Here is a 15001-nt window from a genome sequence, read left to right as displayed (position 1 = left end):
TTGAGAGAATAATGGCATCACTGATGGAGATCAGGAGCTAACCAGGAGCAAAAGAAGAGCTCTGCTTGGCCTGTGCTGGGTTTAGAGTGACAGTGAGATGTTGATTTAGAACTCTCCAGCGGACATTTGGAGCTCTTCCAGTCACCTGGACAGGAGAGCTGCTGAGGGGGCCATCCACATGTCCATGTGGGATGGTGCCTGGAGATTAGCTGGCCTGAAATTCAAAATGCCAGCAAGATGCAGCTGCGAAAAGATCAACGTGTAACCTCAGCCTAGATGAAGTCTATTTCCCCTGTCTGAGAACCTTGGCCTCATATTTGCTGGGTCTGGGGGTCTGCCCTCGGTTTCTGGGGACATATCTTAGGAAGAGTTTGAGATCATTTGAGGTGATTTTTAAACAGGATGACGACAGAAAAGACTTAGTGGAACATGAGGTCTGACTTCAGATTTAAGGAATTTCCATGCAGAAGAGGAAACAGACCTCATTATTTTTCTTCTTGAAGGTAGAGTGAAGCCCAGTAGGCTGAAAGGTCACAGAGAGGTGTAGTTTGGGAACATAAAGTCATTTTGCATTAGGTAGTGGCTCCCAGTCACTGAAGGTATTTAAGCGGAGGCTGAGGGAGAAGCAGCTCTCACAGAAGCTGTAGGAGAGCATTCCTGCACTAAGTGAAAGACTGCCTCAGAGAAGAAGGAAAAAAAAAAAAAAGACTGGCTCAGGCCAGCTCTTGAGTTCTTTCTCTTTTCAAACATAGGTTTGCTGAGGCTATCAGGCTTGATTTATATGGGGAAACTTCCCCAGTGTTATTTTAAATCCTATGAAAGTGAAGAGAAGTCACTTTTTCCTTAAAAAAAAAAAAATCTAAACTTGTTTAACCCAGAAGTTTCTGGGCATGACCTGTAAGAATGCCAAAATTGTATCAGGCCGGGGCGAACCCTTCCTTCCAACTCACGCCCACGTCCAACTGCCATCTTATAAAATGAGCAGGATGATATTGATCAGCCACATCTATAATTTCCATCTCTAAAAGCTACTTTCCAGTTAGAAGATGTACTTCCAGGAATACCAGGCTGTTGGTGGAAGTATCGTGAGCTGTCCCTGAAGGGTAAGAAGCAGTCAGCTTATGTTCAGTGGGAAGGTGAGGAGTTGGTGTGGGCTGCTAATGCATTGTACTTTTGGAAATTGAAATGAGTCTCTCTGCTGGAAAGCGTTTCTTATATTGGTGTAATGATTTATAAGTGTGGAAGGACTTTTACGAACATGGTCCCGCTTGAGCATCTCCAACGTCTCCCTTGTAACAAGGGAGCTTAGGATGTAACTTCAGAGATTTGGAACCTGAAGCTTGGAGAGATTCCGTGTCTTGCTCAAGATCAGAGAAAAATGCTGGTGCAAGAAAACCAAACTCTGTATTTTCTGAATCCTCACCCAGATTTCTTACTCTTATTTCCTCTCAGCTTAGTTTTGGTTTAACAGCTCTGACTTCTGTGGGAGGGATGGGAAAAAGGGCGCACGCTAGGAAGCAGAGGGTCTGAGGTCCAGCTAGCACTCTGTTCCTGAGTAGATGAATGGCCCCTAAAGTTTTTATGCCTCTGTTTCCTCATTTGTAAATTAAAAAGCTTGGATGTAACAACCTTGACATGTTCTGCTCTGAAATTCTAGGTGCAAAACTCAAAACACCATGTGGATCCAGATGAATAATGACCTTTAGGAACCCAGAAAGGAGATAATGACCAAGTAGAGAAGATACTGACTTAGTATCTCCAGAAAGGAGATAATGATCTAGCAGAGTTCCTTAAACTTAATGGGATTAATAGGAACTCTGCTCCTAACCACTTTCCAAAAAGGGACACCACCACCACTCCCCTATCTCAGCATTTAGCCCCCCTCCGGATCCTGTCCTAGGTCTTCCAGATCCCCCATCTTCCTGGGCTTGTCTTCTCTGCTACCTCCTCTCCTGCCGTCCCTACAATCTGAAACTAGACTACTTGCTCTTCTCTGAACAGTCTGTGTATTTCTTCCTCCGCACTTCGACTCCCACTCTTTCCTCCACCTGGAATCTCCTTTTGTCCCTCTCTTCATATTTTCAAATCCTTCCTTACTTTTTAGTGCTCAGTTAAAATGTTACCTCCTTCAAGAAGCCTTTTGAACCTTAATGGCACTTGTTTACTCTCATGTCCTTCAACATTTCTGCCTATATTTTACAGATGCCTTCTCTGTGTATGTGTGTGTATACATATATATATATATATATATATATGATTACTTTAATAAACAGATGTATGACAGTAATGATTTCAACTTTATATGGGTCCAGAATCAGAAACCTATAGCACAAAGTCAGAGATCATGTGGTTCAATTTCCTTCATTTGGGGAAAATGAGCTCAAGAGAAGCTGACTACCCGCTCGGGGTCACATTGCTATTCTATCTAGAATAGAAACAAAACCAGATCAGCACTTTGCTAACCTCTAAACTGCCTCCCACCCATCATGATCTGCCCTTTCTCTTCCCATATGGAATGACGTTAATTATGCACCCACGTAATAGGAACCCAGTAATAAATGGGAAGACATTACATTCGTTGACATAATAAATTTGCAATGCAGCTAAACCCAGCATTTCCCATTTCTTTTCAATCCTATTCCCCCCCGCTTCCCCCTGCTCCTGCCCCATGTTCTCTCCTGTCTACCTATTCTCTCCGGAAAAAAAGATGCCTGACAGCACTGAGGGTCACTGTGGCGATCACCATCTTGAGATAGCAGAATTCTGGCTGCACTAAGCTAGGGGTCAGCTGCCACACAGGAGACGGCTTAGCCTATAGTTCCCTCGACTTTGAAAGGCTATGCCTCATCTTATCAAGCATTATTTGCCCGGCACGTTTTTCACCGGACTGAACCAAATGTGGAGAAATACTGGAAAGTTGTGTTCTAGAAAGCAAATGAGGATGGCATGAGTTGGTTAAGGTGTAATAAGAATGTGTAACTGTTCATAGTGCAACTTAGCTCGTTCCCTTATTTGTTCACAAACACTGAATGAGCATCTCTTGGGGGCCAGGTCCTTGCCACATTGTTTTTCTCCTCTAATAGACTGTGAACTCTCGTAGTCTGGTGAAGAGTAAAAGATGTAAGAAGAGTAAAAGAAGCTAAAAGATGCTGTTGAGTGGAGGGCTGGAGGGATGGAGGGTCTGAGTGCTGCTGCGGAATTTGAGCGCGGGCCACCTGCTCAGTGCGGGCTAATGGGCTCATGGGTTGCTGGGGGGTAAATGTGGGGCTCGATGAGGGCTGAGCTGGCTTCTGAACTGTATGAGGGGATGCACCAGCCAGTCAAAGGAGGGGAGACCATGCCAAACAGAGTGAAAAGAACGTGTGGGAGCTCAGAGGTCTAAGAGAGGCCTGTCATATTTAAAGGAACTCCAAGTGAGGGCTAGCAAAAGGCAGGGTGTACTTTCCGCAGATGGTGGGAGGCAAAGCAGGAGGGGCAGGCAGGAGGCAGATGGTGGGAGGTGGGGGAGGGTGCTTTCTGTGCCCTGCTCCGGAATCTTCGCTTACTCTTGGAAGTGAATGGGGACCACTGGAAGACCTTAATCTAGAAGACCCTGTGTTGCTTCGCAGATGAGAGAAGAGAGGGCTTGGGAATTGGAATGCCATTTCCGAGGTCACATGGCTAAGTGGGCTCCAGGCGGGATCTCCCAGGCCTGGGCAGTTGTTAGGGATGGAAAGGAATGTGCTGGGGAGAGAAGGGCGCAGGGCCACCTATAGCTTCGCATGGTCCCTCTCTTAAATGGAACAATGAACCATCTTTTCTCCTTCTCTTTCAGAGCAAACAAACAGAAATCAGCCTCCACTGGCCAACTCACAAACTGAATAGAGCCCTTGGGAGACTTCTGCTCAAATTTCCTGGAGCCAGTGTGACCAAGAAGCTGAGGCATCTCTTGATTCTTACGGAAACTGAGAGATTCCCTCATTCCAATCTCTCTTATATTTCTCCTTTGCTCTGTCTGAGCTCTCCACTCTTTAGGGAGGCTCATATGCTCTCTTGAAGTGAACATCATGAATAAGTTTGTGTGTGTTTACTCTGGAGATGCCGACCTTGGCTGGGGTGGCAACAGCATTTCTGTGGTGAGCCCGGGGCAGAGGTATAGCTCAAGTTCTTGCCCAAGATGAGTCCTCTGGTTTAGGAAAACTCTCAGCCTGCCCATGTTGATTCCAGGGAGGGGCTAAGAATGCTCCCACGTGTGATACCATGTTGTCAGCGTCTCCGGTTGGGGCCTGTAGGAAAGTCTCTGGGGAGACTCAGGGCTGATATTCAAAATACATTAAGAGTCAACAAGCCCTGGGCACTGACTAATCAGAGTAGACACTGGCCACAGAGAATCTGATGGACCACCATGCCAACCAGATGTCAGCTCCGCCAACACCCAAGAGAGAAGCACTGATCTTGGATGCTTATAGCTTATATCCAAGATGGCAGCCGAGAGTCTCTTTTTCTTGAGGACTCTGGTTGGGGATGCTGTGTCCTCTGCTTATACTTGCTTTCGGGGAGCACAGTGCAGGCCAAGGGCACTGCCAGTTCCAATGGCGGGAAGGGCCTGTTGGCTGCAGTAATGTTCTCTGGGCCATTTCCTTTGAGAGTTCTGTCTGGACCAAAGAGCGCTTTCATCTTTTTGTGCCTTAGAAGATAAATAAGTAAGTGTAATGTCAGCCCTCACTAAAAGTAGAAGATGAAACTTCATCTTTCTTGGGTCTCCCTAAACTCCATCTTTCTGTTTGGACACTTTTACAGTCATTAACATAGTAAATAAATTGTTTGATTTGTGCTAAAGAAGTGTGAGGAGAAAGAACGATCTTCGTATAATGGATTGGAACTTTTGCACAATGCCAAAGGCCTTCTTTACACATCACCCATGAATGGAGTCAGGAACCCCTTTATAAACTACCCAGGAACACGCACAGCACTGTGGTAGTGCTGGTTAGTAATCTGCCAGAGCTCGGATGCATCAGACGCCCAGACAGCTGAGCCCCCTGTCCCGCATCTTGTCTCTTCTTGCAAAATGAAGGTAATACGTCTAACCTGTAGGCAGTGCGTGGCTTCAGTGGCCCGTCACAGAACTTTTGCTGATTGGGATCACATTTTCCACCCAGGCTCTCCATCTCTGCTCCCAGCTTAATGTTAAAACTCTTGGAGTTGCTGTCGGGACTTTCCGCACACTTGCTGGCAAAGTAATCGGTCTGATACATCCGGATGGAGGCGTTGTGTCTGTACTCTAGGTAGGAGGGCAGAGGGTGCTGCTGTTCTGGCTTCAACTCATCACTGCCTGTGGGGAGAAAACCCACGGTGAGCTGCTGGCTTCCTCGTGACCTCAGGGATCTCCCCCTAGGCTTCTAAGTCTGCCTCCCCTCTCCCACCATCTCCGGTCAGCTCCAAAGGGCAGACACTTTGATCCTGAAGGATGCTGTGAAAGTCTCCTAATGAAATTAATTTTAATCCACTTCTTTTAAAGTAAAAATTAAAAAGTACGTATGTACAACATTTAATACACACACACGTGGATTTATATATAGAGACACAGACACACACCATCATATTTCTAGGAAATAAAACATGTGAGTTTGGGTAGTTAACTCATTGCATCAGATGGTAGATGTGTTCCAGACCTCCCGAAAGTTGGCCACTCCCCACTGGGAGAGTCAACCCACTCAATAAGCTCTCGGCCTTGCCAATGACCGTTGTAGCTGAGCTAATAAGGAAATCCTCCTGACCTAGGAAATAGGGAAGAGATAAGAAAAATCAAGTTCAAGGCCAGAGCAGTCACCCGCAGGCACGCTCCCTGTGCCACACCCTGTCCGATCACAGCTCCCCGCACTGCTCTCTGTTATCTTGAGTACAGTTTAATCCTGGCTTGAATTTGGCCCCTCCTGCAACATGCTTCCCAGAACTTGCCCCAGCTTGCTGTGTGTTTTGGCACCATAAACTCGTTTTGACGTTGGCTGGAGGAAGGCATAATTAGGAAGATAAATATTATGGAGATAGAACACCATTAACCACGCACTTCAAGGGATGATTTTGAAGGGGTTCATCTCATTCTGGACTCTTGTTTAATAAAACTTGTTCAAAATGAGTGGGTCTTGGAAATATTACCTTTTGACAGTAAATGAAACAGAATGTTGCCTTTGGGATGAACATATATGCTATGATTGACATTTATAGGAGACGGACTGTTATCTTAGATCGCCAGGGGAGCACAGCCCATCTCCAGGGAACATCAATAATTGAAACCCACAAGGCTGCAGAACACAAGGCTGCCTGCTGGGGTGTGGCTTCCTTTTGGTCACTGCCTTACATTCATGTAGGAAACCATTATCTCCACTGCATGGTCATCAAATCTAACAATCTCTGCATAGTTCGCAGGTTTCTCTCTTAAATCCTTATCTGTAGATATAAGTAAATATACCTATTTGTGAGATGTAAGGACATCTGGGATGCACCCCTGACGCTTGATATTATTTAATTAATTTTGCATAACCAACTTCAGTACAATTAAAACGTCAAGGCACACAGACGCTTAGCTATCCCGTGAGACTAAAATCCTATCTAGCCTAGGACCCGCTCCAGCGCTAATCAGGTTTAAAGTTTCTCACCGCCCACAAAGGGGTTAAAAGAGCCAGGGGTGTGTAACACCTTAAACAATTTTGGAAAATCTAAGGCACGTCAAATATACGATGCCGCCGCGCACACACACACGTTTTGGAGGAAGCGGGCACAAGGCCTCCGTGGCAAACACGACACTCCTCGAGACGGTTTCACAAAGGCCAATATAAGAAGCTCCAAGAAATCGTACTTGAGGTTGTACGCAACGTTGCTACAACTCTTACCTAGTATCTGCCTGGCCTGTAGGAATGGGGTAGATGGCGAATAATTTCGTTGATGAGAAAATGAAATTTACTGTTGAAAATTCAGTAGAGAGAAAGGAAGACTGCCTTTCAGGATCTTTTCCCTCTTTTTAGCTCTTGAGTGTTTTCTGTGAATCGGTGGGTGGTCTGGAGCATGTGCTTCCTTGGGCTGTTGGAGATCGGAGCAGGGAAGACGCGGAAGTACGTGGCTACTTGACAGCAGAGCCAAGAAGGAGCCATCAGCACTGAGTGAGCCCTGGAGAAGGCTCTGGGGGTCACCGCGGAGCCAGGGCTCTTCCAGCGAGCCCCGACATCCCTACTTGAGGCTATTTATGCTATGGTTGCGGTTGCTACTATTATCATTCACCCATTCCGTAGCTAAATCCGGTGAATAACAGGCTCTGCTGCTGAACGGGCCTTTGAGCAGGTTTTGCGGACATCGCCCGGCATCCAGGTGACCTCTGACCAAGCAGAGTCGGTGATCACTTACCGTCCGCCTCCCTCACGACCACCGTGAAGTACTTGACAGCTCCGTTGGTGTCGCTGAACCAGCTGCAGTTGAAAGTGAAGTTGATGGAAGATTTGCTAATCAGCACGTCCTTTTTATTCACCCGAATGTGCGGCGGTGGAGGAGGGGGCCCTGGAAAGGATGGAGAAGGAACCCAGGGGAGTCAGGACTCCGCTTGTCCATATACACGACGATCAGGGACACGAGGGTCTCCACTCCCCTACATCGGGGTGTGTGTCTCTGGGCGTCTCTGGGTGTGTGTGTGTGTGTGTGTGTGTGTGTGTGTGTTTAAAACTTACAATCAAAAAAACCCTCCTTCTCCTCTCCTGGAGGGAAGCAGAGGACGTGATTTGCCAGAGGCACATTAAACATAATGAGAGGGGAGGATTTCCTGACGCTGTACCGCCGAATTGCCTAAAAGCCCCGTGATACCTCCAGCTCCATCAGGCCAAGTGTCGTCTTGAAACACTCAAAGTGCTTGAAGACTGTTTAAATCGTTTCCTGCCGGGATGCTTCACCTACACACGGAAAAACGTCTCCGCAGCCTGGAGGCTCTCCCGTTCGCTCTTGCAAGGGACCCCAGGTCTGGCTCCCCAGGGAGGTGAGCTACGTGCATCACCTCCAGAAACACTTACGGTCTATCATGGTGATGGTGCTGTCTTCCACCACCTCGCTGGTCATGCCGGCCGACTGAACCTTGATGGACACCAGGTACCTCTTATGGGGCACGAGCATCATGATGTTGAGGAGAGATTTCTCTTTCTCCAGCTTTCTGGAAAACTCAACTTCCTGAGTGTCCATTTTCCGACATTCAATGCTATACCCGTCAAAGTCAGAGTCAGGAGGGATCCAAGAGCAGGCGATGGCCGTGGAGTTCTGAGGCCGGCAGTGCAGGTTTTGAATCTTGTCTGGCTCTACAGGGCAGAGAGGGACAGACACGTTACAACTCAGGGAGACTTTTTTTTTTTCCTCAGTTCCTTTGGGCCCAGTGTGCTGTGAGATCTACATTAATAAGTCTCAAGACTTACTTGGATTGCTTTTCAAGAAAGAAAAAAATTCTTGGGGCACCTGGGTGGCTCAGTGGGTTAAGCCTCTGCTTTTAGCTCAGGCCCTGGTCTCAGGGTCCTGGGATCGAGCCCCGCATCAGGCTCTCTGCTCAGCAGGGAGCCTGCTTCCCCCTCTCTCTCTGTCTACCTCTCTGCCTCCTTGTGATCTCTCTCTCTGTCAAATAAATAAATAAAATCTTAAAAAGAAAGAAAGAAAGAAAGAAATTCTTAAGGATCTCCCAAGGAATTTTTACTTCCCAGACCACACTCTGAGAGCCACTAAAAATTAAAATGCTGTCCTTTTAAAACATCATCCGGTGCCCGTGTGATCAGAAACACAATACACACTAAATACAGCGTCCGCACTAAAATTCAGGGGCAGAAATCAGGTGGAAGTTGGGGCTGAGTAGCCAGCAGGTTAGAAGGGCAGCTCGGCCTGCCTGAATTCAGATTCTGTTTACCAGGTGTGGCTTCTTGAGCAAGTTACTTGCCGTGTCTGTGCCACATTTGTAAAGTGGGAAAGTTAGGAGAACCTACTTCCTGTGGGGACTGTAATGGGTCATTGAGTTGAACCAGGCACAGCCACCTAAAAATCTGTGTCTGGTATAGTAATTGCTCAATAAAAGCCAGCTCTTATGAGAAAATTAAAACATGGCATTGTTTCCTTGTTACCTTCTAGGCCCTGGCTCTGTCCCCCCATCCCACCCCCCGCCCCCCGCTTCCATTCTCTGCCTTCCCTGTTCACAAGCCATTTTCCAGTTCAGTAACTGCTCATGGTTCCCTTTATACACCATGCTCTTCCACCCCTGTGCTCATGGTCAGTCAGTTTCTCCGGCCTGAGACAGTGCCCAACCCAGTAGGGACTCAATGAAGAGCGATCATGATCTCAGGGGTTGTTGTGCATGACTCTACAAGGAGTAAGAGATACAGTATGACAGATAAGCACCTAGCCGACCTGACTGCGCAGGTTACTAACCAAACTCTAGGCCTCCCCGACAGGCGACATGACCTCTATCTCTAATTACATCCGATGAAGCTAAACTGTATGATTTTGATACATAGCCTTTAAATTTGAATTTTTGCAACTAAGCCATTTCAAAGTTCCCCAATTTTTAGGGAATTTTTTTAGAGGAACATTTTGTTCCTCAGTTCCCCAATATGTTAAATCAGAGGGGCTCTGGTCCTATGTTTTAAGTGTGACTTGGTGGGGGTCAGGGATGCTCTGCTGGGGTGACTTCCCTGAGACTTCCTTTTCCTTGTCCCCTGTCCCTAGGAATTTAGGAGGCTTCAGGCTCTTGAATAGGACTTGAAAATCTAGGTCTAGACCACTCGATCTCATTCCAGGAGTCAAAAGTCTTGATAAATAATTAGTTTTAAAAGCTGACCATTGTCTCTCCTAATCCTCACCTTTTACGCTCTGGTCAACTACTTTCAGCTCCTCTGTCCCGCCTGATCTTGAAATATTTTATTCTCTACCTAGAATATTCTCTACTTCTTTCCCCATATATACCTGGTGAATCTTACTCTTTCCTTAGGTTTTGGTTTAGAGACTGCTTCTTCCAGCAAGCTCTCTTGTACTGGGTTAGATGCCCCTACCACGAGTTTCTAGAGAGCCAAATACTTCTTTCCTCACACCTCCCACTGAACCGCAAGCTCCATGAGGGAGATATCGTTTCTTTATTGTCCACTGTTATTAATGTTGAAGGAATGAACAAGTCTATGTTGACTTCTGCTTGAATTCACATCTAACCAATCCCAAGTAAAAATGTGGATTTAAGCCACGCCTCACTGGAATAAGATATCGGAATACCTACTTCCCCCTCCCTCCATCTGAGAACCAAGAGTAATAAACATGTCGTACTTGTCCTCACGGATCCAAATATCGGTCTGCTATAGGTTTTCCAGGAGTCGCCACTGACAGTCTTGACGCTAAATTGATAGGATCTCCCTGGACGAAGACCATATATGATGCGTCCTTCTGATTTCCTGTTGCTATAGGGGTTGAAGACCGTGATTGCATCTCTGGGGGACCACTGCAGGTCAAAGTCATCGTAGTCTGTCCAGTCTGGTGGCCCCTTCCAGGTGATGGCCAAGGATGTGTTTGTAACATCAGCAAATGACATAAGACTGGGAGGAGTTGGGGCTGTATGTAGGAGAACATGAAAAAAAAAATCACATAACATGTCTACGCCATAACATATGCAGGTAAGACAGCTGAGGGATGTCAGACATACGTCAACGTACTTTGTAGGAAGAGGTACTATGAAAACCTAAACAGAAGCTTCTATCTGTAGTGTTTACTATGCGTTAGGTCCTCTCCTCAAATGTTTAATGCACATTTCCTTCAATTTTCATAACCAGAGTTTCCTTACTGGAATACTGTGGAACAGGAGTGGGCCCTGAATGGGTTACAAGTGTGTACTGGTTCCATTAGATTTCTGAGGTGTGAGGGCTACAGTCCACTGACAGTTACATCCAGAAAGCCTTGTTCATTGATCCCAGGGTGGCATTCAGACTAATATTGTCTGCATACACCCAGGAAATAAAATATTTAGAAAGCAGTGCTCATGGCAACACAATGATGATGTATATGATTATCCCCATTTTACAGATAAGAAAACTGAGACTTAGAGATGCTCAGGGACATTACTAGCTTCACATGGGTAAGTGGCAGAGCTAAGCTAAGGACCTAGATCATATTCCTAGTTCTTCCGTGGTATGTTTGTGGATAAGGTGTGTTTCCTTTATCCACTGTACCATAGTGCCTTTCCAAGTTCAGGAGCTACCACATGGCACACCATTACTGATATCCCTTTTTCTTACGAAAACTGTAACTCAAATGTGTCCCATCAATACTAGTCTTTGGCAACTGGGTTTTTTACCTGTTCTGCTCTCCCCCGTGAGCTTGTTGCTGAGGTCCCCACTGTGAGTTACCACACACAGGGTGTACTTCCTTCCGGGAACAAGGCCATGGAAACGCCATTCGGTCAGGCCCTTGTCTCTCCAGTTCTCCTTCTTTGTGCCATTTGGGTTGTAGAGGATCAGCTCATAAAAGTCAAAGTCCCCAGAGGCGGGATTCCAGCTGAACCAGAGACTGTCTGTCATGTTCCTGTTGGATCCTCTGAGGTTACTCACGGAAGCTGGGACTTAAACACAGTGAAAGCCTTTACTAAGAACGAGAGTTAGAAACAAAGGCATTTGGCCTACAGGTGAGGATATGAATGATGTTGGGCACATAGGTGAGTAGTCCCAACTGTGGAGTCAGATCTGGCCTGTATTTCAGGGTGTGGGTTTAGGGGCGTGTAGTCTAGAGCTGTGGTACAAATGAAAATAAAAAGAACCACCACAGGGGTGCACGGGTGGCTCAGTGAGTGGTTAAGCGTCTGCCTTTCTCTCAGTTCATGATCCCAGGGTCCTGGGATTGAGGCCCACATTGGGCTTCTGCTCAGTGGGGAGTCTGCTTCTCCCTCTGCCCCTCCCCCTGGCTTATGCTCTCTCTCTTGCTCTCTCTCTCAGATAAATAATAAAAATCTTAAAAAAAAAAAAAAACCACCACCACAGGTGGTGACTTCTGTATGCTTGCTACATGTAGTCTGATAAACATCTAAAATGAGATCTTCAGAAATGATTTATTAAAACTGGTCACACAGTTTATAACTTAGCCTGTGAAAGGCCTGAAAGTGTTCACAGAAGGTCCCAACTCCTTCCAAGCTGGCCCATCTCACCCAGGCCCCTCTCCCACCACCCTCTGGGTGTCTCTGCTTCCCCTCTACCCTCTCGTAGGCTCTCAGTTCCCTCAGCTCTTTCCTACCCAAACTATATCAGTCAAGCCTCACTTGGGAGAAGTGTGCTAACTGTCATGTCTACCACTGTGTAACTTAGTCACACTGGCACCTGTCCCGTGGGTATGTAAGCTTTGTTCTTCTCCAGAGAGTGTAGACTCTTGACTCTTGATGGAGGAACTTTAAACATTAATGAGCGGAGAAGGGAAGATGTGCAGAGGGCAGATGGCCCTGGAAATGGTAGCACAGAGGCAATTCTACTCAGGCTCTAGGCCGATCTGGATCTGTTGCTCGTTTTCATTTCCTTCCCCAAACACACCAAGATCTTCTATTGGGCGCCTGGGATGCGTTCTCCCACGGCTCCCCTCACCTGCAGGGCTCAGCTGAAATGCTTTCTCTGTCGAAAGTAGTATCTTGTCCTGTCAAGTCTCTCTGTCATAGCATGCTGTTTTTTTTTCTTTCTTAGACTCAAGGGTGTTCCCAAGTCATCTCCCTCAAAAATCTGCTGTCTGCCCCCTCTCCCCTGTGCCCACCCCCCCCCAGCCCCACGCTTAGGTGGGCTCAGTGGGTCGGGGGCCTCATCAGCACCGTTCACGGTCATTGTCCAGCAGTGAGCCCCACGTGGCATAGAAAGCACTCAAAAACTATCATCAGATGTGAAAAAAAATAACTGAATAGAACGATAAGACAATGAGCTCAAATTATGGGAAAAGAGTCAATTCCGTTTCTTATTGGCAGCCCAGAGAGATGTCTCTCTCTTTCTCTCTCTCTCTCTCTCCTTTTCCTGCAATTCTTTGTGTTCAGTTCATGCTGTGCTGTGTCACGGAGCACTCATGGCTTGGTCCTTTCCACAGTGGCCCTTCTCCAGACCTGCCCTCCACTCCATGCATGTGGAAGTTTCCCAAGGGGAACGGCTTGAATGGAGCCACAGTGGGCTACAACCTCTTGTGGTGGTTAGCTGGCACAAAGAGGAGCCAGATTCATTTTTGCACCAAACCCTATGAAGTCTACAAGTGGTGGCAACAGAGCAAAAGGCAGGGCCAAAGCTATTCTGGTACAGAATCAAAGGTCTGGTTTAGGGTCAAAAAGCCTGAAGATCACCAAGTTCATATAGAGCTAGGCCATGTATAGAATAGAAAACGAAGGACACATCACGGAAAAGCCAGTGAATACTGAGACAATTTCCCCGCTCTACATTCCTGCTTGGTTGGATCCGGGCCTTACCTGTTCGACCGAATATGAAAGACTCATTAGACAGCTCCCCACTGTGAGTTACGATCACCATTTTGTACATTCGGCCTTGCAGCAGGTTCTGGAAAGAGAAGCTCTGGACTTGTGGGTCAACCTGAGCTCTCTCCTGAAGCGTTCGATCTGGGTTGTACAGAAAGATATTGTACCCGTTGAGCTCCCCTTCTGAGGTGGTCCAGCTGAAGGACAGGTGTCTGGTGGAGTTCTCTGTGATCCTCAGGTTGGTGACAGCGGCAGGGACTGCAAATGTTGAGCCAGACAGTGAGACTGAGTTTTGGCATGCCACCAACACAGCCCAGGCCCGATGACAGCAGGAACACACTGCACAGCAGCCCAAAACACATTGTCTCTGCCTTCAGAAAATATCAACTTCATGGAGACCCCAAAACAAAGAAGACTGAATTTTGTGCATGACTGATGCTGAAACTGTTAACGAAAAAAACAAAATCAAAACCAAAAAACCCCCCAAAACAAAGAGTGAGAACACAGAAAAACCAGTAAGGGGAAATGATCTTCAAAGACATTTTTTGGGTCTGAAATAAATGTTAATCTGACTTGTGTGACTCAATGTTTTCCTAACACTAAGAGTTAGATCAGAAATTTAAAAAAACAAAACAAAACGAAACACACATCTCTGAATGCCATCTAAAAGCTAAGGAATGGCCCATGGAGGTGAGGGCAGCAGGGAGGGAAGAGAAGTGGGAGAGAAAGAGAAGTGGGCGGAAGGAGATTCGATTCAGGGGTCGAGGAAAGGGAAGCAAGAGAAAAACCAAAGTCATTTAAAAAAAAAAAAGATTGACCTTGGGATTCGACCCTCTCGGCCTTCAGTGGCACCCACTGGCAAAGTGATCAAGAGCCCTCAGAAGTGACCGGCTACCCAACTGTTTGCACAGGGGCTGCCTGATAACGCGGAAGTCTTCGGCTACCAGTGGGACACAACTGGACGCCTGCCTTGGTCTCTCCTGGGTTCTCCTCCCTCTGCTCTAAATACTTCCTCTTGTGCTTTCTCCTTAAAAGCTGCTCTCTCCCATCATTCCATCCTTTGTCCTCTGCACGTTCTGTAACACAAGCTGAGCACCCAGTCTCATTCGCTTCATGGATTGCTATAGTCTGAATGTTTATGTCCCTTCCACCCCCAAATTCATGTGTTGAAACCTGACCCCCAAGGGGATGGTACTGGGGATGTGGCCACGGGGAGGTGGTTAGGTCATGAGGGTGAAGCCCTCATGAATGGGGGTAGTGCCCTTACAGAAGAGACACTGGAGAGCTCTCATGTCCTTCTACCATGTGAGAACACCGCAAGAAGATGCCAACCATGATCCAGGAAATGGCCCCCAATGGACCCTGAATCTGCTGGTGACTTGACCTTGGACTTCCAGGCTCTAGACCCATGGGAAATACAAGTTTGTGGTTTAAGCCACCCAGTTTATGGTATTATTTCTTATTGCAGTCTAAACAGACTAAGACATGGATTTAACTGGAATTTTTGCCCAAATATTTATCTCCAGCTCACTCTTCCGAGCTTGGGCC

The 15001-nt window shown here is 46.8% G+C and overlaps 1 protein-coding gene across 2 annotated transcripts in view; it reads right to left on the bottom strand.

The window, feature by feature from the left end:
• The window catches only part of PTPRB (protein tyrosine phosphatase receptor type B), a 114206-nt gene that overhangs the window by 26054 nt on the left and 73151 nt on the right, over window positions 1-15001 (bottom strand). For both annotated transcript variants that reach the window (XM_046013980.1, XM_046013981.1), the window contains 6 exons: window positions 13448-13711; window positions 11324-11587; window positions 10303-10584; window positions 8031-8309; window positions 7378-7527; window positions 5068-5311 (listed from right to left, as the gene is read on the bottom strand). In XM_046013980.1, coding sequence (XP_045869936.1) covers window positions 5068-5311; window positions 7378-7527; window positions 8031-8309; window positions 10303-10584; window positions 11324-11587; window positions 13448-13711 — 1483 coding nt within the window. The remainder of the gene's footprint in view (window positions 1-5067; window positions 5312-7377; window positions 7528-8030; window positions 8310-10302; window positions 10585-11323; window positions 11588-13447; window positions 13712-15001) is intronic.

The sequence above is a fragment of the Meles meles genome, chromosome 7 (genome assembly GCF_922984935.1).
Source record: "Meles meles chromosome 7, mMelMel3.1 paternal haplotype, whole genome shotgun sequence".
NCBI lineage: Eukaryota > Metazoa > Chordata > Mammalia > Carnivora > Mustelidae > Meles > Meles meles.
The sequence above is the reverse complement of the archived record's forward strand: the minus strand, read 5'-3'. Positions and strand labels throughout refer to the sequence as shown.